The sequence below is a fragment of the Dermochelys coriacea genome, chromosome 7, assembly GCF_009764565.3.
Source record: "Dermochelys coriacea isolate rDerCor1 chromosome 7, rDerCor1.pri.v4, whole genome shotgun sequence".
NCBI classification, from domain to species: Eukaryota; Metazoa; Chordata; order Testudines; family Dermochelyidae; genus Dermochelys; species Dermochelys coriacea.
Window position 1 is genome coordinate 108704653 of NC_050074.1, and position 27712 is coordinate 108732364.

At 36.6% G+C, this 27712-nt stretch overlaps 1 protein-coding gene across 5 annotated transcripts in view; it reads right to left on the reverse strand.

Moving 5' to 3' along the window:
• Positions 1-14409: 14409 nt before the first annotated feature.
• The window catches only part of WDR11 (WD repeat domain 11), an 85979-nt gene continuing 72676 nt past the window's right edge, over positions 14410-27712 (reverse strand). For 2 of the 5 annotated variants that reach the window (XM_038409956.2, XM_038409957.2), the window contains exons 21-29: positions 25611-25673; positions 24260-24325; positions 23110-23281; positions 22599-22694; positions 21411-21576; positions 20342-20439; positions 18559-18704; positions 18038-18117; positions 14410-16840 (exon numbers count right to left, since the gene is read on the reverse strand). In XM_038409956.2, coding sequence (XP_038265884.1) covers positions 16683-16840; positions 18038-18117; positions 18559-18704; positions 20342-20439; positions 21411-21576; positions 22599-22694; positions 23110-23281; positions 24260-24325; positions 25611-25673 — 1045 coding nt within the window. In that variant the 3' untranslated portion in view covers positions 14410-16682. The other 3 variants (XM_043518306.1, XR_006282580.1, XM_043518307.1) reach the window with 3 other exon arrangements.

The window sequence follows — 27712 nt, forward strand, 5'->3', positions numbered from 1 at the left end:
GTGCACAACTTTGCATTTATGAACATCGAAATTCTTCTGCCAATATATTACCCAATGACTCAGTTTAGTGAGATCCCTTTGCAACTCTTTGTAGTTAGCTTTGAACTTAATAAATCTTGAGTAATTTTGTACCATCTGCAAACTTTGCCACCTCACTGTTGACCCCTTTTTTTTAAGATCATGTATGAAAATGTTGAACAGCACTGGTCCTAGTGCTGAAAACAGACAATTTATTCCTATCCTTTGTTTCCTGTCATTTAACCAGTTACTGATCCAGAAACTACACCCTAATGACAACAAGAACTCTTGGCCTGTTTGGGATTAGACAATGTATGTAGAAACGCTTTTTCTGCGCACAGTTCTGTTTTGGGGGATCAGACCACTACTACGATCAGTACAATTCCACAGTCTTGATGGCTGGACACAAGGTCCTGTCAAGACAAATTTCCCTTCAGGCCAGGGAGCATGCAGAAATTGGGAGTGGCATGAAAAAAAATGGCTAGGAGATTTGTGCTGATTCCCATCAATTTCACACTGGGGAGCCAAGCATTCTGGATGCAGTAGCAGGGAGAGGTGCTAGGAACTGATGAACACTATTCAGAAAACACTGACTTATAGTGTTAGAGGGACTGGCTCAAAAAAAATCCAGAAGCCATAAAATATGTTTTTGATTAATAGAAAAGATTGTCTCATCCTTGAAAAGTCAACTTGAATTTATGTTCACTTTCAAATATTCGGAACCCTTCTCCAGTTACAAAGCTACTTTTGGCAGTACTGAATGTAGAAAGGGGAATAGAGTTGCTGTATTCATATTTGCATAACGTTACCCTGAATGCCTTTCTAAGTCACAGCTACCTGATGTCTGAACTCTGAAGGAAAGGTTCAAGGTTTGTTATGATGACCTGTTTGCAAAGTTTTATCTAATGCAACTGGGTTTTATAAAAACTTTTAATATTTTACATTTTTAAACTGTTCTTTCTATCTCCAAAGCTCCGAAACAGCTTTACAAACCATGGGCATATGTCTTTCCTGGTATCTCCATGAAATTCCCATTTGGTACTCCGGCCATGCCTCCTTCTGAGACAGAAAGTACCCAACTACCTAGAATAAAGAACAAGAATATTTCTGGGGGCTATGGAGGCAAGGATATTGAGCTAATGTCTATTTTTAACAAAAGTCCCAAAGGGACTTGTAAAGTAGCACAGAGCAATTAAGAGATAGACTGAAAAGTCTCATTTGAAAAACCTAGATGATGTAAATTGTATGGCACGCCTCTGCCTTGGAAAGATGAAGGAATAAATCCACCTGCGTTTCTTGGAAGTCTATGCATTTGACAACTGAAATTTAGAATACAAGCCATCCCCTGCATTCATGCTCAAACTATTCCACAGGTGCTTTATAAAGAATGGTCCACATTCATCCCTGGTCATTAGATTGACAGATTTATCCTGAGGATAAATTTGATCCAATGTGTTGGATACTATTAGAGCAATGGCCATGTAGATAAATATGGCAGCTATTATAAATTCAGCAGCAGTTCATAACTATGCACATTGGAACTGACTGAGAGCTGGAGTACTAGTCAAAAGACCAGGGTCAGCCGCTGATTCTGAAAAGTGTCTTGGAATCTTTAACTCACACATGGAGAGTCTGGGATAAAAGTTTAAGTTGCCATCTAAATGAGACATTTTCTATTTTATGCTTTTTTCCTTTAAGGAGTAAAGTAAATACAGAACCAAAGAGCACAAAAGAAAATGAAAATCAGAATTAACTGGAACAAAATACGATTAGTAGACATTTTTATAGGTTTTTGTGGAGGCTTTGAATACCTAGGTACATGACATTTTGTATCCGAGAAGTTGTTTTTAATTCACACAATATTCCGAATTTTTAAAAAAGGGTATTCTGAAAAACTGGCATCAGAAATTGCAATAATTTGCTTAAATGTTAGGAATGTACAAATGAGCCGTCCAAGAATTTATTCAGCCTTGACCTTATGGACGCTGCCAATTCCTTGGCAAAAACATAAATCAAAAACCCTTCTACTGCAACAGCATTTTTCAGTAACTCAGTCATTTGCCTGTCTCTAGGGTCTCTAGGATTTGCACTTCCATAAATATAGTTGGGGTGTGTTTTGTACAGAAAGCACAAATTTGACCAGGAGTAATTTTAAAACATGAAGTGCCAGATTATAAAACAATTCTTACTGGGGTGTGTATACCTCCCCATGGAACTTCCTGTCCTCCCTGAAATACATACCTTCCCTTCCCCCATTAAAAAACGAAGGTTCTAGGGCTTCTGCTTTATGGAAGATAAACATAGTTTGGGCTGATCGAGCCTTAAAAAAACTGTACATTTTTAACACTGTAATCAATAACATAAGGCAGCTTTGGAATATTTTGGACCACCTCTTCTATTTCCTGACTTATGTATAAAAGATGTTAAGATAATTAGGGTGTGAACTCTAGAGTAAACAATCACACTTTAAGAATCAATATTTTAATTGGTGACCATTTTAATAAATGGAATAGGTAAGGGAGTTCTAACTTCAAAATAAAACGGTAACTGGATCCACTTAGCAAATTAAATAAGCCAGTGAGTCAAAAATGGCCAAGGCAATAACACCCTAATTTATATTCAGTTGAGATATCACATTATTAAATTGGCTAAATATATGTACCTGGCATTCCTGTTGACACAAAATCGCTGAAGTTGTGTTTTTAATTGGATGACTAACCTACAAATTTGACCCATAGAAAGGAATTACTTTCCCTTTGGAAAGAACAACAGGGCTCAGGTCTCTAAGCACCAAAATTCAGTCAAGTGGATTTGTTGCCAAAGATGAAATAAGGAAGTTATATAATATAGTCCACTTACTTCAGCAAAGAAAATCTGGCTTCTCATCTCTAAGCCGAACGACTACATTATCACCGTGACAACATTATTCATAATTGAGATCTAGACAGGGGTGAAAGTAACTTAAAGGAAAATAACGTACCGGTACTCAGAGTCCTGAATAGGGGGTGTGACCTCAACCGGAAGAAGCAGGGCCTTTAAATACCCAGGCCCTTTAAATCAAGATTTAAAAAGCCTGGGGCTCCGGCTGTGAGCCCCGGGGCCTTTAAATCAGTCCGGAGCTACCAGCTGCAGAGGCAGCTGGGAGCCCTGGGGCAATTTAAAAGGCCCGGGACACTGGCCACTGCTACCGCAGCGAAGCTCCACGCCCTTTAAATCACCACCGGAGCCCTGCCACTGCTACCCCAGGGCTCCGGCAGCATGGCTCGAGCGGCACTTTAAAGGGCCTGGGGCTTCCCGCAGCGGCTGGAGCCCCTGGCCCTTTAAATCATCACCAGAGCCCTGCTGCCGCTACCCTGGGGCTCCGTTGGTGCAGGGAGGCCCAGGCCCTTTAAATCGGCAGCCTGGGGAAACCGGTCTGGTCCGGCACGGTGTACTGGCTCTTCCCCGTATGCCGGACCGGACCAGCTTACTTTCACCTCTGGATCTAGAGTACCTTGTTGCAAACCCCATAGTGACAGAACTGTACAGTTGCAGAGTGTATTCTCTGCAAAATGTGTCTCTGTGAAATGCTTATTAATATGAATATGTCCTCAAGAGTGAAGACCATTTGAAGCAGACCGGCTCTTCACAGTTAAGCCTTGGGATTTCAGTTTCACTCTGGTGAATTGTGGTAGTTCAGGAAATGTTACCAGTAATCTCTTCATTAAAAGTCTGTATTGCTATTAAAAAGTGTAATAAATAGGTTAAATCAAAACTCTGATACACATTGGCTTCTATTAGAACAGGCACCTGCCCAGTGGTAAATTCATTAGTGGTCTTGTTCACTTCAAAAGAATTCAGACCAATTTTTCTATACTGTTGGCACATTAGTTCCATGGTAAAATGTAAAGGATAAAGCATCCCCAAATATCTTTTTCTTCAGTTGTCACCCCACTTAACACAAACCTATAACTGAACCAAAATCCAACATATTTTGGAGTATGGGGAGGAAGGGAAGGAGGCAAGAATTTGAATAAAGCAATTGTTTAAAGAGAACCATTTTATACTCTTCCAGGAGATTCAGTTTCAATTTAGACATTCAAATTTATTAGAGCATAAGCTTTCGTGAGCTACAGCTCACTTCATCGGATGCATCCGATGAAGTGAGCTGTAGCTCACGAAAGCTTATGCTCTAATAAATTTGTTAGTCTCTAAGGTGCCACAAGTACTCCTTTTCTTTTTGTGAATACAGACTAACACGGCTGCTACTCTGAAATTTAGACATTGAGCACTACATTTTTATCAATACCCACAAGTAAGATATTATGAGAGACAACTGCATAATCAAGAACATATTAACAGAGCCATCTGAAATGCTAGTGGAAGCTAGAGACAAGGTGGGTGAGTAATACCATTTATTGGACAAACTTTATTTCCCCAGCTGCAGACAGGAATCCGCTCCCCCTCCCCACCCAGAAGCAGATTCCTGCTGGCAGCTGGGGAAACGAAGTTGGTCCTGTAAAAGGTATTACCTCATCCACCGTGTCTTGCTAATATCCTGGGACCAACACAGCTACAAAAACGCTGCATACAACAGTGGAGGCTAAGTCACACAACACAGGATTAATTTCCTGCTTGTATACAACATTGCGAGTGACAAACTAAATTGTAGTTTAGAGAAAGCACAGGCACAAATACAGGATCATCATCCTCAATATGGAGAACAAACTAGGGAAAACTGTTATAAAATTCTGTTCTGGTGGTACACTCCACTAGGTTCTGATGAGTCTATAAAACTGGTTTGGGGAAGTGCTAGAGCGTGTGAAGATTGTGTGTGTATTTAATGGGCATATCCAAACATTTGTAAGTAATGGCTGCTGTTAAGAGAGCAAGTGTGTTTGATAACTTCCTTTAATCTCCCAGATGGTCCAATAGCTATATTATCAGAGTAGCCAGGAAATGATTCTACCTCTAGACTGCAGTCAAGTGATCTTATACCTGTAGTATTAATAGTGGGATGATTTAGTTGGGGATTGGTCCTGCTTTGAGCAGGGGGTTGGACTACATGACCTCCTGAGGTCCCTTCCAACCCTGGTATCTATGATTCTATGAATAGCAACAAGACTGGTCTTGCCATGCTGGAAACAAAATGATCTCTCAACAATTACCCATTGGTATGGCATGGTCTGGGCAATGGAAAAGTTTACTCATGGGAGACAGACGTGTAGAAAGTGGGTTGCCTTTTATTTCAGATTCAGATAAGGAGCTTAATAATAATGTGATAATTATGGAAATGAAACATTCCCCTCAAGTCCAGTGTATAATAAAAATGAATAATAATGTATATTCTTTGCATCCTACCTCTAAGACTACGAAAAAGGCATTTGAGACAATGATTGCTCTGGAAAAACAAACGATCATCAGTATTACTTTCAACTAAAATATATTGTTTGTGGCTTTTTATTAGCGCTTGTAAGGGAACCAGAAGCTAGGCTAGTCTAATATAGCAGGACATCTCCTGTTGTTGTACAGAGAAAATAAAATGTCAACAAGATCACTTTTTTCTTTAAAAGCCCCTTTTTGGCACTTGGTTTCAACCATACAGGATGCTAGTATTCTGAATAACTCTCTGTAAAACAGCTATGGAAATAGAGGGTATCAAACGTATAGGGAAATAACATTGAAATAAGAAAATGCTATTTGCCAAATGAAGCAAAGGCACCTATGAAATTGAATAAAAACAACTTCATTTTAAGGTATTTGACTCATAAAAAACAAAACCTTTAACGGAGGTTGATTAAAGCATTTGAAAAATTAAATTATTCGAAATATCATTGCCGTTGTCACTGTGCTCGTGTTACCCCAGAATTTGACATTCCTGCATGTACCCCAGAATTTGATAGTGCCTCAGTCAGCCATCTTGTGTATTCAGCCACTTCTAGCGGAAAACCAAACATCACATAGCTAGGAAAATCTTAGGCCCTGAGAGGAAAGGCCAAATAACTGCATGTTTGGAGTTCTGCTATCAGAATGGGAGAATAAAACAAAAAGTGAATGTATTGTAAGAATGAAAGGAATGTTTGGACGGCTGACCTTGGTCTTGAGCACCTCTGTCACCTTTGACATGTAAGTTTTATTATTATTATGACTAGAAATGCTTTAATAATAAGAGATTATTATTTGCTGAAAGTACAAAAATTGATAACACATTATGGAGTCACTATACGTTATATACTTTGTTTAAAATTAGCTATAAAAAATTAGGCAAAGCAATTTGCGTTAAAGCAGTCCAAAAAAACCCTTTCCTCTGATCAAAAACTTAACACCTAAATTCCCCAGTAGCTAAACAAAAGGGGGGGCCCCCCAAATCCTGGCTTCTAATTCCTCAAAACCATTTCAAACTTTTCAAATAACTACAAATATTTAAAATGCTCTAAATCTACTGCTACAGCATGTGTATACACACACACAATGCTTAAAACTGAATAAAAAAGTTTTAAATAAAAGCCTCTTGCTTGTGCCAATAATTTATCAAACAAATAAGCTGTGCCCCCATTAATTTATTCCTAACAATGCTTATCAAGAAACAGTTAAATTACCTCTGCTGTGGGTTCTAAAAACTCTGGCTAACATTAGTTTTGAAACTTTTACAGCCAACACTCACTATATTTCTAGCATTAGGCCCTGTAATCTCAAGTCATTCCCAACTACCTGCCAATTATGACACTTTACAATCCCTCCTGTCCTCCCAACTTTTGCTCCAAGGCCAGATATTGACCCTTTGTTCCAGTAAATAAAAAAATTAGGATCAAATATCCCATTGAAAATCATGGAAATTCACTCACTGACATCATGACTCCAATTGACCCAAGATCTTTGGACATAGCTATTGGAATTGACCTTTATATTCCCTATATTTAGGACAGGGACTATTTACCCTCTAAAAGTTTATATTGGTTATTGCCTATTGGATATGACAGTTGTTTTCCTCCTTCAATATTTATTTTGTTCCTTTTCTCTAATTGATATTGCCTAAGCCAGAAAGCCATTTGGAGTGTCTAAAATAATCCATTATAAAAATCAGAATTAAACTCAATGAAGATACATTATGAAGGCTTCAATTAGGATAAGCTTATGACATTCTGAATACAATGCCAGACAAGTGACGGGATAAAAGATTGTACCCTTTTCTGTTCTGTATCAGATGGTAACCAGAAGAATGTGGTATCAATTATAATGTATCATAATACACACTGTCCTATGACCTACAGTAATATGCTATATTTGGTCCTTTTCACTATTTACATTTTAATTATCTGCTCATTTTATTTCATTACAACTTAATTCACTGCTATGGATTGAAGGAACAGTATTATACTATATCACACTGGAAATATCAGGGTTCTCTATTAGAGAATACAGGGACCATTCACATTTTGATACTTATTTCTTAAAAAACAGATTGTATCCATTCTACACCAACCTCCCTTTGTATTCTTTGCTTTTGTCAAGATTTACAATATGGAAATCAATAATTTCCCTTTCAATTGTCGGAACGTACTTTTGTAGACTCTCTTGAAATGAAGCAGACATACTAAGTTCTTGTCAAAAGCCAGGCAGAATAGAACAGGCAGAATCCATCTTTGGATCACCCTTCCGAAATAGGCAGATGGACTCTATCCAGTCTGGCTAAACCCTATCAAGTTCTGCACCTTGAATCTGGCACTGTTTAATGCTTCAGAGGAAGACAGCATAGGAGAAAATATTTTGCAGACGGATGGCAAGACAAACAAGTCAAAAATACCCTGCATTTGCAGTAGCTGGGTTGCCCGTTAGAGAATTTAGGGATGAGATTTCAGATCAGTTTAGACACATCTTCCCTTAAGATTAATGGAAGATGTATATCTAAATCCCCTAAATGGCTTAGAAAAATCTCACCCTAGGATATTAAAAGCATTGAAGCCCTTGCTTAGGCTTTGGAGTCTAGAATACCCTTTTCTAGTATCAAATAGATACATTAAAAGGTAGGTGTTTGAACCCTTTCAGCATTTTGGTATGTTAACATAGGACAAGCACAAGCTGAAGATCCTGGCATCGTTCAGATAAAGAACAAACTTTTGTTTTCATACATATGGCACATACTGGAAATTGAAAAAGAAAGGACCCAGGATCATGAAGGGAAACATCATAAATGAGCATGTTTATTTCTAATACTATTTCTGTTGCAAAATACACTAGGTGCTTTCCAAACAAAAGAACATTTTTTCAAATGTGCATTTTTAAGTTTACCCAAACAGGAGTTTCCTTCCAACTTCACATTTTTAAGGCCTTTCCTGTGGTTCTCGTGCCATCGTAGCTACAGTAATTAACGGACTCTAATTCATTGTGTGTGGATGTTTTGCCAGCAGGATGCCCCATTGACTTCAACAGGGCTGGGCTCTGGCACACCACATACCCACATGCAGACAATTGTAGCACTGGGGATTAAATCTGAAATAATTTTTTAAAGAATTTATTTTACTTTTCACTATTTTTGCTGTTTCTTTTTGGACAATGAAAATAGACTGATTAAGCTTGACTGCTTTTAGTCAGTTGTCTTTTTGGTTCCCATACTTTAGCACATTTCAAAGAGGACTGTTTAACGACCCAGTTCCATGGAATTGTATTTTAAATTTATGATTTAAAAAAAAAAAAAAAAGCTAAGCTTTCGGCCTTAGGTACATGCAAGTATCCCTTCAGAGTCTATTCATTAGTATTCATTTACCATGTTTTTTGTTTTTGTTTTAATATTTTGCCTTTTTTTTCCTGAGAGTACATAAAAGCATCAAAAGGATTTTCTATTTTTTGCCCCAGTTTAATTAACCACTGTACATTCTGATCCTTTAACTGATTTGCTTCAGTACTACTTCTACTGGGAAACTCATTCTGATATTTGGCATCTGTTCCCAACTGTCCTTTCTGAACAGACAGGGAAAAGTTAATTTTCATTTGTAGCATCATTTCTCTCTTTTGCCAACAAATTACCTGTGGCATCTTTTACACCCTTTTGGTCTCCTTAACTAGGGTCACGCTTTTACTTTACCAATGATCTCATTTAGGCTAGGATTATGCAAAGACACATTTAATTAAAAGCATTAGTAATCCCAGTGAAAAAAGTTAAATATATGGGACCTTTACAAACCCAACTTGACTATAAGTCCCGTAAATTAACTTTCCTTACCTCTGCTTATGTTTCACAGTTCCTTATTCACCAGTATTGACACAGAACATATGACTAGCTTACTCCTACTGAATAATTTATGCTGATGTAAAAGAAACTACCGTGGAGAAAGCTACTCAGTGTGAGCAAAAGTTTCACAATAAGAGGCTTTCCCTGATGTAATTAAATTGATCCTCAAAAGCATGAATGAGTCCTAGTTATTGGACATTTGTTATTTTTTTCCATAAAGACAAAATGTAAATATATTCCAAAGGGATTAGCCCGGTGGAAGCCATTTATAGTGCAATGCAGGGAAATTTCAGTTTAAGTAGAAAGTCCTATTAAATGCATTGAAGAGAATCTTCCTACTTCACCAATAACTGGAGTTTTGCTATATCCAAGTCCATTTTAAGTGGATTTCACTGAACTGTAGAAGCTATCTGATGCAAAGCAAAACAAAAATAGTTTTCCATCCATTGCATTTGGAGATGCAACACTAATACTACTGGAATAAGAAGTGACTCCTCATGAAGGGTGAGGGCCTGAACAAAAACCGTGGATCCAATCACCTCCTTAAATTTGGGGAAATTTGTTTCTGGATGCAGACTTTGGGTCCCATCTCTACCCATATGTGCAGAGCAGTCCCTTGGGTGGGGCGAATCAGGGTGACTGCTCAGGGCCCCACAGGCCTGTGCAATTAGCCGGTGAGTTGGTCCCAGAAGACATAGGCATGGGAAGTAGGAGTTTGGGGGGTGCTGCTGCCCCGCATGCCTGGGGTCTTGGCTGCTGCAACTGCCAGCAGCAGCAGGCAGCCCAGCACCAGGCTGGATCCATCCCACCAGCCCAGTCGCCAATGCAGAGTGGGGCCCCCAAGCCGGTGTGGGGTGATTTGTCCCAGGCTCCGCACCCCGCTAGGGACGGCCCTGCATATGTGAATTAAGTTACATTGTCTAGAGTAAACTACTGTTGAAAAGACATGAAACATTAAGGGCAGAAGATATCAAACACATCAGTCAAGTACATGAGTGCTTTCCATCTTCTCATAGTATAGTGTCACTTGTGACCTACATAAACAAAAATCAAACTCAGGAGGGGAGAGAGGAGGAGCAAAGGAGAAACATCCATGAAAACTTAAAGACAATCACTCAATCAACAAAACGGTTACTAACCTTCTCATAACTGTTGTTCTTTGAGAAATATGGGTTCTTTGCGATGTTTCAGAGTAGCAGCCGTGTTAGTCTGTATTCGCAAAAAGAAAAGGAGTACTTGTGGCACCTTAGAGACTAACACATTTATTTGAGCATAAGCTTTCGTGAGCTACAGCTCACTTCATCGGATCCATCCGATAAAGTGAGCTGTAGCTCACGAAGCTTATGCTCAAATAAATTTGTTAGTCTCTAAGGTGCCACAAGTACTCCTTTTCTCTTTGAGATGTGTTGCTCATGTTCATTCCAATAGGTGATTCCCAATTAGATGTGTGTGCACCTAATTGGAATGGACATGAGCAATCACTTGAAGAAGAAAAAACGATTACTAACCTCCTTATAACTGTTGTTCTTCAAGATGTGTTGCTCATGTCCATTCCAGTTAGGCGCGTGCACACCTAATTGGAATCACCTCTTGGAATGGACATGAGCAATCACTTGAAGAACCTCACTTTCTCGCATCTCCCACCTAGAGCCAGTTATAACTCACTGCTATAGCAGCTCATAGAACCCACTCTAAAAGCAAATGAACTTTCTTAAATATTTAGACTAAAATACACTCGTTTCTGGAGATCATATATAAATAAATTGGAAGAGCTTTTTCATTTTGATAACTGATACAAGAATCTATTCAAAACTAAGTATGCATACCCATAGAAGACAGACATTTTAAAAAACAACCACCTTAGTCTTGGACTTTAATTCTCTCAATATCATTGTTCTATTTGGTCAACTTGATCATGCATGCAAATAAGCAATTTTTTGATTACGAAAGTTCCTTGCTTTTTTACTCTGATCCAGTAGACAAATGAAGGCAAAATTCTTCCTGATCTGCATACTGCATATTTTTCACTTGCTCTGCACACAACGTTTACATTGTGAATTGGATGTGCTGTATGAGTGAACAATCATGGCGATAAAAAAAGAGCTATTAGCTCATCTGTCATCCTTCTGCCAGTGCTGGATTGCTCCCAAGAGTAATTTTTGTCAGAATTTGGTCCAGTCTCTTATGAAGTGTTCCAGTAAACAGGACTCTCATCAGTTACAACTTGGTGGAGTATCCCAAAGTTTAAGATTGCCCTATGTCTTTACAACAAAATGGAAATATCTTTTTTATTTTATTAGATATATTAACTGAAATTATCCACTTCAGAAATTAAATTGTTGATATACGACAGCTACAGATGAGCTCTAATGAAGCTAAATTTAATAGATTTAGTAGTTTCTGGTTTGTATGTGATAACCGAGGTTTTGATGCTTTCATCAGATACAGACATGTCTTCCTCACACATTATTACATCATAAAAATATGGAAAGTTCTTTGGATAAAAAATATAATTTGTACATACAGCGGTACCAAGAAATCGAATAGCAATCTAGACCACATTTAAAAGTGCTGGCATGCAAACAGTTTTCTTCTGTGCCTTAATTCTTTCCTTTTTGACTCTGCTTAAATAGGTGGCACTCTATTCCGGCTGAGCTAAGAATGGAATAACTGTTGCTCATATCAGACTAAAAAGCATTTAGTGCCTTGATATGAGTTCATAGGTGCTCCATGATAATGGGTGCCATGAGATTGATTATCTCCCATTCCAGACTCCTTAAAGGATTCCATTCTCAAGTAGGACTCATTCTAGTAACAGTATTTTCCTGAATTCTAGTTTAAAGATAAGCATTTGTTAAAAAAACAAACAAATCCAAAACATTAAGTCTTTGCCAGATTGTAATTATTCTTTTCCAAATCAATTGCTAGCTGAATCCTTACTGAATTGCATTTAGCTTCACCTAGAGATCATCTAAACTAAACAAATTCATTGTTCAAGGGTCATGAATGTTTTCTCCCTGTCACCAGGGTCAACCCCTGCAAAACAACTAAGATCCTAGACTAGTTACTCAGGCATTGATCACAACATCATCCTGGATTGGATTTTCTTGATGTATAATAATATGTCTTTATCTGGTTGAAAAGTCTCTAAATTGGCACACTCTCAAAGATATTTTAAATTTCAATAAATTTAATAAATTATTCATTTGCAATATAGTACTAATCATTTTTGTACTGCTATACATCCTAACAGTTTGTCATTTTCCATAGATATATGCCCATCAAATATATATGTAGTATACATATCAAAGTATTTCAAATGCCTACCCAATTTTAGACACTTAATTCATGTAATTAATTGTGAATTTACACAGACTACCTCTATTGCAACATAATATTTCATAATGCAACTCTAAAGGCTTGCTTATATTAAAACACAGTTGTTAAAGAGTACACTCTGGACATTTCATTTAATCTTAAAACAAGAACGTTATCATCGATGTAGGAGCCATTTTTTAAATAGTTTGAACTTCATTTGTTTTATCACAGGATCAGGAGATCATACAACATAGTTTTAAACTAAAATCTTACTACAGCTGTCCCCCAACATTTATGCAAACTTTTCTCTGATTCTGAGAACCATAGCTAGGACTGAATGAGCTTCAGACAACAGCTGCACAAATTTAAAAAAGCTTATGTAGTTATGTAGAGTCATACACAAGTAATTCAAAGAGCTAAAAAAATAGACAACTTTTCATCCTATGAGACTAAAAGCTGTCTTCAATGGGTGAGAAAGAAGGGATCACTACTGTAAGTCTACTTGTGTTCTAAAAAGTGTATTTTGCAGGCTTCCCAGCAAGACTCCCAAACAGCTTGGTCAGTCTCCTTAATTAGAGGCAGGGGTTGTGGTCCTTCTGAAGTAAATTTCAAAACTGGCAAATGGCGTGTTCAGAAAACCAACAGCAAGCTTTATTTGATATAAAAAAGCTGCTAGTTATATAGATATTCAAAGAATTATGGAGCATATTTGTTTGCAAACTTAATTCCTATATGTTTCTTCACTGTTACTATGGTGCAGCAGCATCATACTTAAGGTTGTATTAGAGAGTTCTGTTTTGATGGGTGCTTTAAATCTTTGTTTTGTAAAAATTTCATTGAAATGACAAAAACCAAACACACAGACTATAGATAGCAAACACCATTTGAAATTCTTCATGGAGGTTTGATAATAAAAGAAATAAAAGAAACAAGATACAAGAAACAAGAGTTTAAAAATTACCCATTTTGGCAATTATTTGATTGGACAATCTCATTTTCATTTGTACCATTTTGCAAGAAATCTCACATGCTCTAGGACCTGTCCTTTGGCCACATTTTGCTGTACTGATTCTAGAATCTCAGTTATACATCAGGAATATCAGTCCACAAAGTATTTTACAGTATTTAAGCCATAATGGCAAGTTTGTTCACCAAAATGAACTCAACGATTTTTAATTTGACAAAGAATCTGCTGTGTTCTGAATGCTGTCACTCACTCGTAAGGGAGACACACAGCAAACCAGAGTGAGAGTCCAATACCCCTGAAGCCTAGACAAAAGATCTCTGAGCTGGGAAAGAAGAGACTAGGAGCTTAGCGACAGAGACCTCAGAGTGTTACCGCAAAATAACTTCCCAAATGCATGAAATGTGTGACAGCCAGATGTGCTGATCTGTTGATATAACTGATATCAAGGCACATAGTCATCATTAAGCTTTCATGTTAGAGTGCAAATTTTGAGGAAGCTGAGGTACATAATGCTTTCTGATATTGGTTACAAATAAAGGAATACACATCTTTCCCCTAACTTCTTTCCATGCTTTTAAGGTTTTGGGTGGATGGGGTGTGTCCTACTGTAATTTTAACTGCCACTAAATTTGGGCTTTTTTTTTTGTTAATTAAAGAAAAAGTTTATGAATACCAATCAAAAGTAAAATTTTCAGCCATTATGTGAATATGTATTTAGCTGAACTTTATTTTCCCTCACCAAAACTAGTCCTGATCAGTAATCCACCTTGGATGGCTTTATAATAAAATAATAATAATGAAGAAAAAGAAAAAAGAAAAAGAAAAAGGAGATACAGGCAGCATTTGGCTAAGTATAGCGATTGCAATATTTTTGAATTAAATCAAACACACCACAGTAGTTGTCAGAGTATTTTTTAATTACATTCGGTGACTGTGTTCATATCCAAATGGATTTTAGGAATGATTTTTACAATGTCCATAATTTGTGCATAAAGATAACAAAATCAGATAACCTTGTGCAAAATGTACAACCTTCATACTTAAAAACGAAGCACACGGAAACATACCCAGTAGGAGGAAGGCCTTTTCAATAAGTTTTTTTTCATAACATGAAATCACAGATTTAAAATTCAAACTGTACACTAAAGCATATGCAGAATTTTTTCAGAGACTTACTGAGAAATGCCTATAAGGATTTGCCTAAGGACAGATTCTGATATGCTTACTCATATTGAAAAGAACATGAGTAATTCTGGATATACTCAGTGTAAGTAAAGGTGCCAGAATTTAATCCTTAGTAGTTACATTAACTTTTTTTCAACTACGAGTTAGGCAAAATAAATGCTTAAGGCAAATTTTATTGTATATATTTTTCAAAGCTAACATAATTATATGTACTTTGTTTATAATACACTAAAGGAATGTACATAATGGTATGTGGAACATGTGGCAGGAAGAAGTCAGATATATTATAGTTAAAACATTCAGTTTCCTGTTTATAGAAATGACACTAAGATTTTCTATTTATATAAAACCCACCATGTATTGAAATTTTATCATACATGCCACTTAGGCTTACAGTTTAAAACATTTCTGGAGTTAGAGTTGTAAACAAATATGGAGACATGGGAAAATTTTATGTTCTGTTACTTTTAATGTGTAATGCATGAAGTCAAAACAACTGCTGAGCTACCACTTTGAAGATTTAAGTGATATGCTTCTTTACAGTATCACATATTAAATTAGTTAGTGACAGTAACTTAATTTTAAGTGATTAACGGTTCCTTAGCTGACATAGTTTCAGTATCCTTTACCTTCATTTTGTGAGTCCAGTGTCACAATCCAGGCAAATCATATGTCAGCATTCTTTTCTTGTAAAATGCTTCTTAATCAATGCAATCATAAAATAGATATGTCTGCCACAAGCAACAGTAATGCAAAGAACACGGTCAAACAAGCAGCTAGGATGTTCTGGAAACTACCCTATGCTTAGTCTCAAATACTGTATGGCTGGCACAGCAATCAGGAGCAAAGATGCTGCCAGAGGCATTATCAGTTACGTTAAGTCCTGTCAACCAGGGGATCCCTCCTCACAGTAAGGTAGGGAATGACATACTGAAGTCTATACTTCGTTATTCCGTAAAATGCTTTCTCTACCAACTGATGATGGCAGCACATTCAACAGCTAACTATGCCACAATAGCTCCTGAACCATAGAAGAGGCGCAAGAGCATGCATGTTGGTAGCCCTTTCTCCTAGTGATCTTGAATGCTGTGGAGAGATCCTGCCTTGCAGCTTGTGTGGTAGGATCTTTTCCTCTCCTTTTAATCTTAAGAATTTAACAGTACAGTGCATGGCAGCATTTAGTCCTTAAGGCATGGAGGAGGTTCACATTTAAAATAACAGGAAATGGAATGTCTTAAAAATTATAACCACATTAATGCGCTGAAGAAAACACTTTTTGATGGGTTTTGAAAAGTTAAAAAGGAGAAATTTGTAAGTACTTTTTAAGGATTTCTTGTACTTAAGCTTTCAAAGGAAATATTCACAGCTAACTTCAAGAATGTCAAAACACGCTGGACTTAGCCAAAATAATTATGGGGCTTGGGCAAAAAATATGGTTTTCATGGCAAGAAAACCACTGCATGTTTTTGTGATTTACATTTATTCCTTAACTAATTTTTCTTATTAATGTACAGAATCCATAATATATGCACATAAACTCACCTATGATCAATTCCAAATGTCTATAAAGGTCTCTTAAAAAAGTAAAAGTAGTCCTCCCTCAAATTTAACATATCTTTTAGCAAATTCTGGAACCTTGATCTCTGTGCCTAGGATCAAAAAGTTAAAAGCATTTCCAGTTCTGTGATTTTTCAGATGTTTCTATGCCTCTTCTCAGAAGTGAGGATAATTAAAAAAAATAAATCTGAGATAACTTAAAAATAAATTCTTCCTTAACTAGTTCTTATTGTCTCCACATACATCTTTTAAAAAAAGTCTTGTCCAAATGAAACATCCTATATATATATATATATATATATGATCCCTAATGTAATGGTCCAAGAGAAAGGATATTTTCATACAATGGAATCTCATTAACCTTGGAAATGTAACTAACAAATACCCCCATGGGATGGAAATCTTATATTTTTATGACAGACGAAGTTGTCACTCTTCAGTCACTTCCTCTTCAGGTTGTTTAAGCTCATTCAATAAATCTTTACCAGATGCTCCTGCTTTTGAAGCAAACAGAATAGCACCCTGCTTAAAACCCAATGTCTTCAAACTTCTGGCATAATCCGCAAATACCACATGGATTAGTTTATGTAAATGACGGTTAAGGAAAACAGAAGTGAGAGATAATGAAGAAGGCTCAGAACCAGGCTTCTCTTATACCAACCCCTGTCTAAGCAGGAAATGCTGAATACTGCTGTTAATCACTTGTTCACTTCTGGAACAAGATACCAAATATCATCTATATATGACCTCTAAGTACAAATTAAGGCAAAAATCCTAATGCAAATGATTTACAAATAGCTGCTCAGAGCCATTTTTCCAGATCATCTCATGGCAGCAAATTAAAAAGAGCAAAATTTTGATAAGGATTTATGGAAATTAATTTGAACATCCAGATACAACAATACAAATTTAATATCTTGTCTTGACATATATGAGTTTTCTAATGGTACACAGATCCCATTTTTAGCAAACAGACTGAAAGATATTGGCAATAAAATAATTTGGAATGATCTACAGGACTCACTTGTGGCTTTGTCAGCTGGGAGCACCCAGGTCATCCCAAAATTCATGTAAATAAAAATTTTTTATAATGGCTACAATTTTCAAAATTCAACACGTTAGCAGAAGTATACACTGGAAGAAAAGTTCTCAGGTGGATTTTTTATTGTTAAGCTTTCATCTCACACTACACTTCGATTTATAATTTACATAATTCTTACAAGCTCAAAACTGATGATCCTTTTCAGTAAAGGAAAAAAATATTCTTACCAGCACAACTGCAGGGGAGTGTGCCAAAAGACCTGAAATTTAATGTACATTGTGGTGTACAATTTTAAAAAAGATAACTGCCTTATTAGCCTAGCTAGCTCAACCTCGCTATGTGCCCAGCAGTTACCAGCAATTTAGCCCAAGTTCCATCAGCATCAATATTCTGCCATCTGCTCCCTTCTCCATTCACAAATTTAAAAGTGTGAATTTAGGTAGAAGCATCCACAGGTTTGCTCTTATTCTTGCTCCCTTGTTTGTTTCCCAGTGCCACTGATTTAACAGAATACAGGAAGAGCCTGGTATTATGATTTGGGTGTATATTTTCTCTCCACGAATTTTCTTATTCTGTTGTTCCTTCAAGAAGTGCAGTACACACCCTGGGGGACATAATTATTAGGAGTTTCTTTTCCTGTACAGGCTAGCTAATTTCACACACACACACACACACACACACACACACACACACACCCCCTCCCTCCCTCCCTCCCTCCCTCATGTCTTTAGGAAAAGGATATTTGTATCTTCATTAACTTCAATTGTGCCATACTTCAGACACACCTCAACAAATAAGGCAGCTCTATCAAAATACCTCATGCTGTTGAAAAGAAAAACAAACAAACTGTTAGGACAGGAAGATTTAAAAGTTCTTCAAACCATTTTGATTTGGCTTACATAACTCTATCAATCAGTTGATCTTTGATGCTAAAGTTCTGAAAGGACAAGGTTCAATTTACTACCTCTGAATAACAGCTGTTATAAAATGTTAGCACTCGTTTAGATGCTGGCACCTTTAAAAGCTGCTGAAAATTTAAAATGCCAGCATGTTCCCTTGAAATTACAGAAACAGCATCAGTACAAGCACATAGACAAGGATGACGTGCTGTTGAAGTAACTGTCAACTAAAGAAAACAGAATGAATTGTTCAAAAACTGAATTAAATGTAAGAAGTTCACAGAAAAACACATATTTCCTGATCATACGTTCAGCTGACAATTTTGGACAAAGCAGTGTAGAGAATGTGCTCATTCAGCTCTACCTGTGCAGCATCTCTGCAACTCTTGTAAAACATCCTAGCGATAAGAGGACAAGGATGGCCTTGGATTTCTGGTTAACTTGGGGAGAGCAAAGGTGATCAACCCATCGTTTCAAGACGTCAGCACACTCCTCTGAATTCAAACGAACCTTTGGGAGATAAAGACGACCTAAGTCTGAATGCACCAATGCTATATAACTAAAGAAAACATTTCTGTGACAAGCCATGTACAAGTTTACTACATGATTTTATCTGATTATAACTTCATTACAACTCAGCAGATTCTTACTCAGAGTTTATCTCAAGTTACCACTTCCAAAATCCCAAATGCACTGGTCCCTAGAATGGTAATAATGAGGAAAATGAGAAAAAAAAAAGTTCTCAGATCACTTAAACCTTGACATAGGAAATCAGGCTTGCTATGCATTCCACTACCCCTGACGGTATGCAGAAGTCTTCCAGGGGGTACATCAACTCATCTAGATATTTGCCTAGTTTTACAACCAGCTACATAAAGAACACTAGCAAAGTCAGTACCAACTAAAATTTCATACAATGACTTGTTTATACTGCTCTGTATACTGTACACTGAAATGTAAGTACAATATTTATATTCCAATTGATGTATTTTATAATTACATGATAAAACTAAGAAAGTAAGCAATTTTTCAGTAATAGTGTGCTGTGACACCTTTGTATTTTTACGTCTGATTTTGTAAGCAAGTAGTTTTTAAGTGAGCTGAATCTTGGAGGTACGCAAGATAAATCAGCCTCCTGAAAGGGTACACTAATCTGGAAAGACTGAGAGCCACTGCACTAACAAGATTCACTGCAATCAAAAGTGTCAAGGAATTAAATACAATTAAATACAATGGGAGAAATGTCAACTTCTCCTGAAGATCTAAAAAACCAAAACGGGCAAATAAAAATGGGACTCATCAATTTGGAAAAATCTATATTGCCCCTCTCCCTTACCTCTTCCAGTGAGATAGCTAAACAGATTGAAATTTTTATTACTTTAGGATAGACACCCATGAAAGTGAAATATATCATCTTTTTATTATTTTAATTTTTTTCCAGACATTAAAATAAATCACATAAGGAATATACAATTTTACAAAAGAAAAATGTAGACAACAATCAGAACAGGTTATTAAAATGTCTTTGGCAAATCTTTGGTCACAAACTCGAAAACTGGGAATTTTGACCATTGTTAGTCCCCAATCCTACAATCCGATCCATGCAGGTGGGCCTCTGTGGAGACCTTCTGGGGCTTCCTATGGGAGAACGTGTCTGCCTGCAATGATCCAGTTGCAGGGTTGGGACATTATAGCTTAATGCACTGGAAAGAACTTTTCTCATTGATATGTTTCTGAATTGATACTGAATGTTCTTCAAGTCTGAAGGACCTCAAAATCCATACTAATCTCTATAAATATACGTCTTGAGGCAGGCCTTTTATGTTCAAAGTTTAGTTTATACTTATTTTATTTCCAATGTTCTGCAAGCTGTTAAAGTAAAGAACATTTCTTTTATGACTAAGTAAAAGATATAGATATAGTTACAGGTGGCATTGTTGACTAGGTCATGGGAAAAAATGTAGACCGTAACCAATGAATAAAATAACAATGAACAAAGTCATCAGTGTATTTTAGTTGCGAGCTAACTGAATCGTTGACAGTATATAAACAAAACCAAATGCCACTGCAGTTTAAAATAAGCCAAAAATTGATGCAGGGCTTCTTTGTACTATCTGGGTAATAATCTGGATTGAGCAATTACATACTTTTGCAAGCCATGCTGCACGGTTCCATTCGCCATAGGTTTGCAAATAACGACACGCATCAGCAGCTTTATCTATTAGACTGAGCAACTGCACTCCCTCTGGAAAATAAAAGTAGATTACCTAAAACTTGACTCTCAACTAATGGGAAAAAAAAAAGTTGCTATTTAAATACAACAGATTCTCCCCAGAAAGGGTCCCTTGCTGCCTTTTGAGATACAGGAGCTCCATAAAGTCTCCAGTTCTTAACCTTGCTATGTGCCCACCTCTTCATGCATTGTAGATCTTTGGAGCTCTGAAGGGTATCCACGACACCATCTCCCTTTGCTTTACATGACATCTCCAGAGCTTAGAAATGCTCCACAAGGTTCTAACCTCTCCTTTGCTTCTCTTTGCCTCAAACAGACATACTAAGGAGATCATTGGACCATGTAGACTTAATCGGTATCACAGAATTATACCAAACAACAAGCCCAATTTCTGCAAATCATCCTTTAACTTTTTTTTTTTTTCCCAAAAAGTAGCTTAGGCCTTAAAAAAAAAAATTAACAAAACAGAGTAATATGCTTAAGAAATGTCTAATCACCTATAAACATAAGTAGTTCCACCACATGACTTCAGAAATTCCAGTCACCTTACAACAAGCATCTATTACATTAGGTAGAAAAACACAGAGATATAGTTCTAAGAGCCTATTTATATATTAATGGATTTGAAACAAACTGAAATATAGAAGGCCTTTCATTTCCAACCTGTTTTAATTTTATCCAATAAACATGCTTTTGTTTTCATTAGGAATGTGACAGCAGCCTTCTTTGGGATTAGCAATAAATTGCAAACAGGTTCATTTCTGGAATATGGTTTGCAATAAAAAAAAAACAGACTGACTTGTTCAGCCTTCTTCTGAAGTACTTAAAATCACGTCTAATGCTTTTTGTACATCTGCAAACTCTATAAAACAAGCACCCTATATGGTTTACTGTAAAAAGAGGCTTTTTGTCTAACCGTATTAATTTCCAAAATAATTATCAGTATTGATTGCTTACAAACAAAAGGAAAACACATATTTTACCTGCGAGCTTTCCATTTGCTATCATGTTGGTTGCTACAAGCTTAATGGTGCTTTGAGAAGGACCTGATGAAGTGACAGTAGTGACCAAGCATGCCTTGAGTGAATCACAGTAGTAATGTGGGTTTTCTGCATTTGTCTCTAATAATAGTTGTACTGCTCTGTCAGTCTGGTGAGAAAAAATAAAATTACATCATCTTAAAAAAAAAACCCCACTTTTGTTTGTTTGTTTGCTTTAAAAAAAACAAAAAACAAACAAAAAAAACTCCAACAAAACAGTTATAGTAACATAGATAAAAGGAAAAAATCTATTTTTTCAAGTTTGTTTATTAACTTGACTACAGTCCCAGTTCAAGATTGCACCTTATTTAAGACACCACTTAAGCACACATGCTCTGAATAGGGATAGGGTTAAAGCACACGCTTAAGCGCTTTCCAGAAAGAGGGCCTACATAGGAGAAACAGTAAATTGTGTATGCAGTTGTGTGGTCTTTCACAGAGCAACAGAGGAAAGAAAAACAACTTAAAAAGTAGGGGTGAAAAGATTGTATAAGCAAAGACACTGGTCAAGTACTCAAAGGATGGCACCTGCAATAATCTAGCACATTTTTTTTTGAAATTCACTATATTTAAAGTTGATAGGTTAACGAATTATGGAGAAATATGAAAGGCATTATATATACTTAGTTAAATCTGATTTTAGGCTGCACTGGTTGTGTTGGTATATTATATCTCTTTATTCATGTCGAATCTTTTAGATCTGACAGGAGTCACTGACACCACTATGTCATCTTGTAAACTTGCATACCAATACTAGCAGTTTTTTCCTGCAAATACTAAGCTATCTGAACAGCTTGATTATTTTCTTTCAGAGAACTCAAAGGGTAGCATCTGTTTGGTCATCTGACAGAAGAAAGATCTACGTGGAGTTCCAAAAGAAGGATGGGTGTTGAGGTGATTTTCGTATTTGGATGACTTAACTCTGTTTCCATTTCATTGGACCCAGATGGTGCAGTGGAACAACATACCCAGCTGTCTAGCCAAGACTGGGTCTTGCCTGTAAGCTAGCTAGAAACTCAGCCCAGATAAGATAGATATAATGTTGTCTGGGTAGAGGAAGTATTGAAAAGAACACACAAAACCTACAGAAACAGGTAAGGGACATTACAAACAAACAAGCCACCCACAAACCTGCCCCAGGAGAAGAAGTTGGTCAGCACATTTCCTGGTGTGGTCATAGGTTGATCTTTTAACCTCCTGTAGATGTACCCTTTCAAGCTGAAATTTCTGCAGAGAAAAATTAAAATGATTACAAATATGAGAATAAACTAGCTAATATATGAAAGTGAACTTTTACATAATATGAATTGGAAACACCTGCAAAAATATGTGATCTTAAAATATATATATAAATTTGAAGCACATATAAATGATCTTATAAGACTATGATACTATTTATTTATTAAACCACAAAAAAAGCCCAGCCTTTAAATAATACTGAGTGCTTTAAGTTCACAATAACAAGTACACTAAGATAAGGGTAAAACTCCATTATTAACATATAGTCATGCACCTTTTACTTTGAAATAAAAGTGAGGCACTTATATGTAGGAGCTTTAAATTCAAAAGGGAAGAAATGCTCGTCATTTTGTTGATTTAGTCACAGACCTACTAAATACTATTTATAAACCGTTTTCAATACCTGGAAGTAGGAATTTTCACACAGCATATCATAGCATATATCCAACGGGTTGATTAATTTTTCTTGTAGACTATCTGTAGTTTTTGCAGTTAGTGCTTTTTCCTGAGAGAAATTGTACAAATAATGGGAAGCAACACTCCAAAAATGCAGTTCTGATTCATCTCCATAGAGTCTGAGAAGTCAAAAACCAAAAAGAAGCAAACCCTACCATTATACATTGTAGCTACAACATCAGACTAGTTTAAATTCCCAGCACCCCCCAATACAATCACTTGTAGCCATAATACTTATTCATTGTAGATTTTTTTTCACGTACTACTAGTAATTTTGTTCTGTATTTTAAAATAATTTCATTATTCAGAGAATAAGGTACATTCTTTTTGGCATCACAAATATTGTGCGTTACCACTAAGACTTCTTATATATGAATCACAAACAATGATCTCTTTTGAAATATGTTCGACAAACTAGGAAGTAGCAAGTTGGAGGAAAGACTTTTACAAGGTTAGTTAAAGCTCCGTAAATCTCTCCACAAACTAGTTTAGCAAAGGCATTCAGAACTTAATCTATCCTTAACTTAATTTTCTGGGTTGCTTTATGCTTCACCAGGAAAAAAATCAAGCATAAAAGCTTAGAAGCAACTAAAAAAATGCAGAACAAGTAAAAATTATCATTTAAGCAGAACAACAACATGACAATGGTCATGGAATTAAAAAAGAGCCCCACTTTCTCTTTTCCTTTGCTTGCATTTGGGCCTAGGTTTTAGGTTGTTAACTCTTTGGGAGAGAGTTTGGACTCTATATTCTAGTAAAGTACCGAATACACTTTTGGGCACTGTACAAGTAACAACTACTATTTCACTGTGGGCACGATCGTTTCTTATACCTTTCTAAAATACAATTCTGTTCAATCATGTTAAAGGAGTCTTTTCACTGTAATATAAAACTCAGTGCAAATACAAATAATTCACTAAGATAATAACTTAGACCCCATTCTTGAAATACATACACATTCCTAACTTTATGCACATCATTAATGTCATTCATTTTAATGATACTATATACATGCTTCAAGTTAAGCACATTTGTAAGTGCTGACAGGGTCAGGATTATTTAGAAAAACCTTTCGACTTTATCTGAATCTCTGTTACCTTGCAACCAGTAAACATCTCTGCAACAGAGTAAATTCAGGATCAAGCACAAGTTTCTTGATGTCACTGCAAAAGCAGAAAGTCATATCTGATCTGTAATATGCTGTGCTGGATTTTTAAAAAACAAGTACTATATTACATCTAGGAATTAAAGTTTACAAACGAAAACAAGACTTATTTCTTCTTGTCAGACAAGGAAAGTAGAAGTTTATCTCATGCTGACCTGAACAAAAGCCTCTATCAAATAATGTTTCATCTCGGCAATTGGAACTATACCAAGTTTCAGTATGTCGAAACCTTTACAGGAGCAATTCACTGTTTATCAGATTTAATAGCTAAAATCAGTCTGTCAAGAATGCCTTCTGACTTGCATGTATTGCAATATAGTGAACTACCAGAAGAGTATACCTGAAGCTGTAATATTGGTTTGCAGCAATTCTAAATATTATAAAATTAAATTAATAACAATGTCATAATTACGTAAATATAATCTGGATGGTGTCACTGGACAACAAATACATCTATTTTAAATCTATGAATTCAGGTTTTGCATGAACTTTTCTGCATACAGTTAGCTTTTTTTTTTTTTTTTTTTGGGTGGAAGGGAGGATAGGGGAAGTGCTTCCAGTTTCTTGGCTGCAAAGACTGCCTTAATAGTTTAAATGAATGTACTGCCATCTGTTGGCTATGCAACCAGGGAGACTGATGTAATATCAGAAGTATGAACTTCACCCATGAAGAGTAACTTATCTTGAAAGGGTAGGATTTTCAAAAGGGCCAATGTGATATTTTTCTGGTTAGGGTTTAAAATTCTGCATAATGTTTCGAATGATACATTTTTTTTTTTTTAATAGGCTGCACCCATTTGGCCCAGGCAGCACTCTGAGGAGCAGACATGTTGAGAAACAGTTGCCAATAAACTGTGAATGCCATTTGAATTTAAATGTTGAGTATTCCCGGGCCTCCTGCTGGCAGCCACCGTTGTCTGTGGCATCAACAATGTGACAACCTAAATGTCTCAAATTAGACATGAGTTTCATCCCACTTTAATGTTTAATACAGTAAATTATTCTGACCGTCAAGCCAATTTTAAACGATTTGTTTTAAGAAATATCTCCGATTTGGGAAGAATGCTACCGTTAACTTTTCATTAGACAAAGCAGGTCATGAAGTAAGTTAAATTTCATTTATTGTAACAAGTACTTATCTTTAAGCACAGTCAAATGTTTTAATACAAAAATAAAGTTATTCCAGAGTGGCTGCTAAATGAAAAACCAATCATTACAACTTTTGCTGCTGCAATCTCATTCAAAGCCGTATTTTGTTAAAACATTAATAAAATGGTTCTTACTTGGACAATGAATTCAACTGTTTTTGAAGCAGATTTTTAATATTTTCATTCTCTGGATAATCACTGCAAAGAAAACATTTGATTTAACAGGAATATATATTCTAAGAATTTTATATTTCCTCATAACTATATTGGCAATATTATCTGAAGTGGTGGAAGAGTGTTGGCTATGTACAACACAAAGCATGGTGGAAGCAAACTTAATGTTCTCACGTCCTTAATAAAAAACAGTTTAGACAGAAAAACTTGGACATCAATTACTAGTTTCCAAGTACTATTCATGGCCTGTTCTTCACTCCTGCTCACCCTCATTACTCCCACATCTTTGTTATTATCTCCTTTCTCTTTGCATTTCCTTCTTACTCACTCACCTTTAGGTCTCCCTTTTTTTATGCTGCCTGCTCATTCCTAATACTCAATCCCACTTGTCTCACAAGTTCTTTTCCTATCTCCACTTCTTTCTCTATTGCTTACTCCTGCTTATTTTCAGCAATAATAAATCCAATCTTGACCATCCTCTTATTCTTACCCTTTATGCCCAACATACCCACTGTTACCATGGCTTTCCTACACTCAACAATCTCACCCCCATTTCCACCTCTTTTTCAACGACAGTGGAGTAAGCAATAGAGAAAGAAGTGGAGATAGGAGTGTTAAATGTAAACTACAAAAATATAAAGGGAAAGTTAAAAAAACATTTGACAAGGTAAAGAAACTGTTTCTGTGCTTGTTTAATTTAAATTAAGATGATTAAAAGCAGCATTTTTCTTCTGCATAGTAACAAAAAGGGAGACCTAAAGGCAATCAGGCAGCAGACACAGGGAAAAAAAGCAAATACTGTAGCAGACACAGGGAAAAAAAGCAAATACTGTACAGTACAGTGTTAAATGTAAACTACAAAACTACAGTGGAGTAAGCAATAGAGAAAGAAGTGGAGATAGGAGTGTTAAATGTAAACTACAAAAATATAAAGGGAAAGTTAAAAAAACATTTGACAAGGTAAAGAAACTGTTTCTGTGCTTGTTTAATTTAAATTAAGATGATTAAAAGCAGCATTTTTCTTCTGCATAGTAAAGTTTCAAAGCTGTATTAAGTCAATGTTCAGTCGTAAACTTCTGAAAGAACAACCATGTTTTGTTCAGAATTATGAACTTCCATTCCCGAGGTGTTCAGAACTCTGAGGTTCTACTGTACTCTAGAATGCCCGCTTTCATAAAAAGACCATCACCAATCTGTTCACCTCTCACTCCCTTCCATCTCCTTGAACTCACAGAAACCTAAATTTCCCCGTACAACACTGTAGCCTTAATTTTCAAAAGTGGTTCATGATATGGGGTGCCTTACTTTTTAGGTGCCCAACTTGAGAAACCCAAAAGGGGCCTAGTTTTCAGAGGGTGGGTGCTCAGTACTTCTGAAAACCACTCCCCTTTAAGGAGTTTCTGGTTAGGCACCCAAAAATAGAGGCCCTCAAAATCACTACTCACTTTGGAAAATGTAGGCCAGCATGTTTGCAGATGTTCTTTCCTATGGCAGTCTTTACTTCTCTCACATCCTCCAAACTGAGGACTTGCCCACTTAGTTGTCAGCAAACTGGTGTGTGAATCTACCCCACACTGGCCTGCTGTACAATAAAGTGTCTGTGTTGACCCTGCTGCTGTGCACTAAAAATTCCCAAGTGAGCTTTAATGTATTCTGTTTCAAGGCAGCATAGATCAAAGCATACAAGGGCATTTTTAGTGCACAGCAGCAGGGTCAACACAGACACTTAGAGCACAGCAGGCTAGTGAAAGGTATAGTCACACTCCAGCTAGCCATGAACTAAGGGTCCATGTAGACAAGCCCTGCGATGGCTCCCAAAGGCTGCAGTGGAAGTGTCTATCTTCTCTTCTCTTGCTGTTTGCATTCCCTTCCTCTTTCTCACTCCATTTCCATTTTTGATCAATACCCCATTCAACTCCCTATTCCCTTCCTTTCAAAGCTGAAATCATCTGCTCCCCAATGGGCTCACTGCTCTCCATCTCATCACAAACTGTCATGCTTCTCTTTGGGGAGTTCAAGCTTCATGATGGTGTCCTGCCTAGCCCCTTTAGCTTCCACCTCCT